At 36.1% G+C, this 3633-nt stretch overlaps 1 protein-coding gene across 1 annotated transcript; it reads right to left on the bottom strand.

The window, feature by feature from the left end:
• Window positions 1-2053: 2053 nt before the first annotated feature.
• Window positions 2054-3312, bottom strand: LOC139899332 (EID1-like F-box protein 3). The gene has a single exon (XM_071882160.1). It carries the CDS (start codon window positions 3252-3254, stop codon window positions 2397-2399), a length of 858 nt encoding a protein of 285 aa, XP_071738261.1. The 5' UTR covers window positions 3255-3312; the 3' UTR covers window positions 2054-2396.
• Between the last annotated feature and the right edge of the window lie 321 nt (window positions 3313-3633).

Raw genomic sequence — 3633 nt, 5'->3', positions numbered from 1 at the left:
GATCTTGTTAAATATTGTTAACCCAATGTTTATAATATCAAAAGAGATTTTAAATTATTATATTATCATGATATTATGATGTACGAATATCTCTTAATATGATATATATACATTAAATGTCGTTACAACGATAAACGTTACATATATGTCTCGTTTCAAAATCATTAAGTTAGTAGTCTTGTTTTTACATATGTAGTTCATTGTTAATATAATTAATGATATGTTTACTTATCATAATATCATGTTAACTATATATATAACCATATATATGTCATCATATAGTTTTTTTTACAAGTTTTAACGTTCGTGAATCACCGGTCAACTTGGGTGGTCAATTGTCTATATGAAACATATTTCAATTAATCAAGTCTTAAAAAGTTTGATTGCTTAACATGTTGGAAACATTTAATCATGTAAACATCAATCTCAATTAATATATATAAACATGGAAAAGTTCGGGTCACTACAGTCTTGACCTAAACAAGTAGGTCGTATTAATAACGGTAAACACGGTTGGTCAAAGATGTTCAATTAGTCCTATGGCTCGTTACGACTCAATTATATAGCATGTGAATCACGTTGTCAAGTTTCATGCAAGATACAAGTATAAAAGCAAGTTAGAACGATTGCATAAGTATTTGGTTAGGTTTGACTAAAAGTCAAACTTGGTCAAAATCAAGTCAAAGTCAACGGGGTCGGGCCGGGTATCCGAAAATTTTCCCATGATGAGAAATCATATATGAGCATGTTAACCAAATTTCATGTTAATCGGAGTTGCGGTTAAGCGGGAAAAATTTTGTGAAAAGTAAAACACAAAGAAATTTTGGTCTGGGGGAATGAGCGGTGCGCTGGTATGCGCGGCGCGCATTCCTGGAAAAAGTGCTGTTTGCAGTATTTGTTAGGTCTCGAGCCAAACTTCAAATTTACCTAACTCGTGAACCGAAAACATTTAAAACGCATGCCATACATCGTTGAAAAAGTAATTTAACGAGGAATACAACTAAACACATTTCATCAACTAAAATCATCATTTACAATAATAAAATCCAAGTTGAAAGTTCATTAAATGTTCACCATAAATGCTTTCAAGTTCATAATTGCACTTTGATGATTCGGAAATTAAATGCACACATGTGATACGCCGTTTCGTAGGTAATTACGCATACAATATAACTATACACTTACAAACAACATTGCTAAGCATTCAATGCATCAAAAGTTCATTTTACTTCTACTAAACCCTAACTCAAAATCATAAATTTAACAATTATGTTTATGAAGCTTTTCCATGTCAACCTACATACCAAATTGAAGCTAGTGATGCTAGTAACACATTTAATACATGCACTTTTAACATCTAACAACATTTAAGCAACTAAATCTCAAGATCAAACACACCCATTTCAAGTTTAAGCTAGTTACATCAAAATGATAAGAACAAGCATATAAATCATATATTCATATTAGACTTGAGCCATAGACACTAATTAACACTTTTATAAGTTAAAAACATTAAGAACAAAGAATCTAGTATTTTTAGAAAGTTACCCAAATGAGATGAAGTTGGTATGGATTCGAAGAGGAAGATGCAAGGATTCCGAATATGTAATTTGTTTTGATGAACACTTTCTAGATCGAAAATGGATGATGATTCTTTGATTTGGGTGTTGAGAGAAAGAGATGGAAGTATTGGAAAAGTGAATGATGAAATGAACGGAGGAGATGGTGTTGACCCTTTGACCTAGTCACCCTTTTTACCCAAATGACAACATTAGTCCCTCGACTTTGAAAACGGTTGCGTGAATTACCTAAGCGAAATATTTTAAAACGCGTATTAACGGAAGATGTTATAACTATATAACGGACTTTAAAATAGATAGACGGAAAGTAAACGGAAAAAGACGGGATGTTACATTGACAAGTAGTTAACATATACAAACAAAATGATCAAACTTCACACGCTATGTGACACATCAAAAGTCCCAACCCAAAATTGAATAACCAAAATAACCCAAAATTGAATAACCAAAATAAAGAATGACATGAATCCACAAAATTAAACACAATAGTCAAACACAGAAGTCAAAATTGATACAAAAGAAATATGCCCTGTCCTTTGTCTCGAAGTCTCAAGCTCATGGTTACACATTCCACACTAGTCTTACTCTTTCCTTATAAAAACACACACATACAAATTAAATAACAATTCCTAGCACAATATATAATTAATATTTTAGTTTATTATACAATACTAACAACATTATTCACACCTAAAACCCGAGATCAATGGCGCATCAATACATCGAGGTTTTAGTATTGTAGACAATGCACTACTTATTTTAGAAACAAGTAAACATTCAAAATAAGTAAACAAATGCACTACTTATCATCGAGTGCTAAAAACCATTACAACCATCGCTAGAGTAACTAACTACACCACCGCCAGAGCTATTTCCAGTTTCATCACTACCGTCCAATTCATACTCAACATCATCCTCACCGTTCACTCCTTCATCAGATGACAACGGGGCTAACCAGCACGTGCCATGCAGATGACCATTAACACAAACAAAATACTCCAGCGCACCATCATGCGAGCCAAGCTGTTTAGCCGCTTTCTTCGGAACCAACCCAGCGGTTGTCATACTCCAAACACGGGCCCCACAATACGGACACCTTTCCCTCTCTTCTAACGCCACTTGTCTCGCTATCAAGCAGGCACGTGTCATCGACTCTCGAAATCCCCGAAATACCCCTCGAAAAACACCCAAATCATCCTCTTTATTACCTAACCGATGCTCACATGGATCACTAACATACAACACATCAGTACGACACCGTTTCATTAAAAAACTCCGGCCTGACGTTTTAGAAAACCGGGACGACGTTACAGCATGACCCGGTTTAGGCCGGCTTAACACAAAATTCCGAGTCGACTCACATTCGCCGCAGTAAAACAACAATTTCGCTAACGCCGGCCAACCGCCAACCATTCGACTACTATGTACGCCGTTAGATAACGACTCCGTTATCCTCGGTGCACGATATAAACAGAGTTCCCGCCATAATAAGCGTTTCGCCAACGCGTGAAGCCGCCGGCACACGGTGGTCGTCCTGCATAACAATTTCACGTCCCATTTCATCCATTCCATCACTAATAATAAAACTCTCTCGTTAATAAAATCCGATTCGTGCGAACCGGATCCACCTGCGCTGGCGACGGAACTCAGCCTGACTCTCCGATTAGCAATCATGTTTTTTTCGTTATGACGTTTTTGTAGATCGATGTTTTGAATATCGAACCGATAATTAAACCTGTTCGTTGCTAATATATAGTTGTACTGAAACAAGAAAACTTGTGCTGACGTGTAGAGCAATTAGTGGATAAGGATTGTTAATTCGATTTGTGTTGATCTAAATCATGAACGTGGATGGTTGTAATTGGATGAAAACTGACACGTGGATGTATGTTAAAAGTTAGTTACTTGAAAATATCTTGAAAAGGGTAACGTGGCGTAAACAGAGAGTTTGATAACCACGCGTGAGAAAAATATCTGGTAATGTGGGACACGTGTGGGGCTTTGATGTAGACACGTAGAGTAGGTGACCTGTATGAGAAAAAAAAGGGAAAAG

The sequence above is a fragment of the Rutidosis leptorrhynchoides genome, chromosome 3, assembly GCF_046630445.1.
Source record: "Rutidosis leptorrhynchoides isolate AG116_Rl617_1_P2 chromosome 3, CSIRO_AGI_Rlap_v1, whole genome shotgun sequence".
NCBI lineage: Eukaryota > Viridiplantae > Streptophyta > Magnoliopsida > Asterales > Asteraceae > Rutidosis > Rutidosis leptorrhynchoides.
This window is presented reverse-complemented; position numbering and strand designations above follow the sequence as displayed.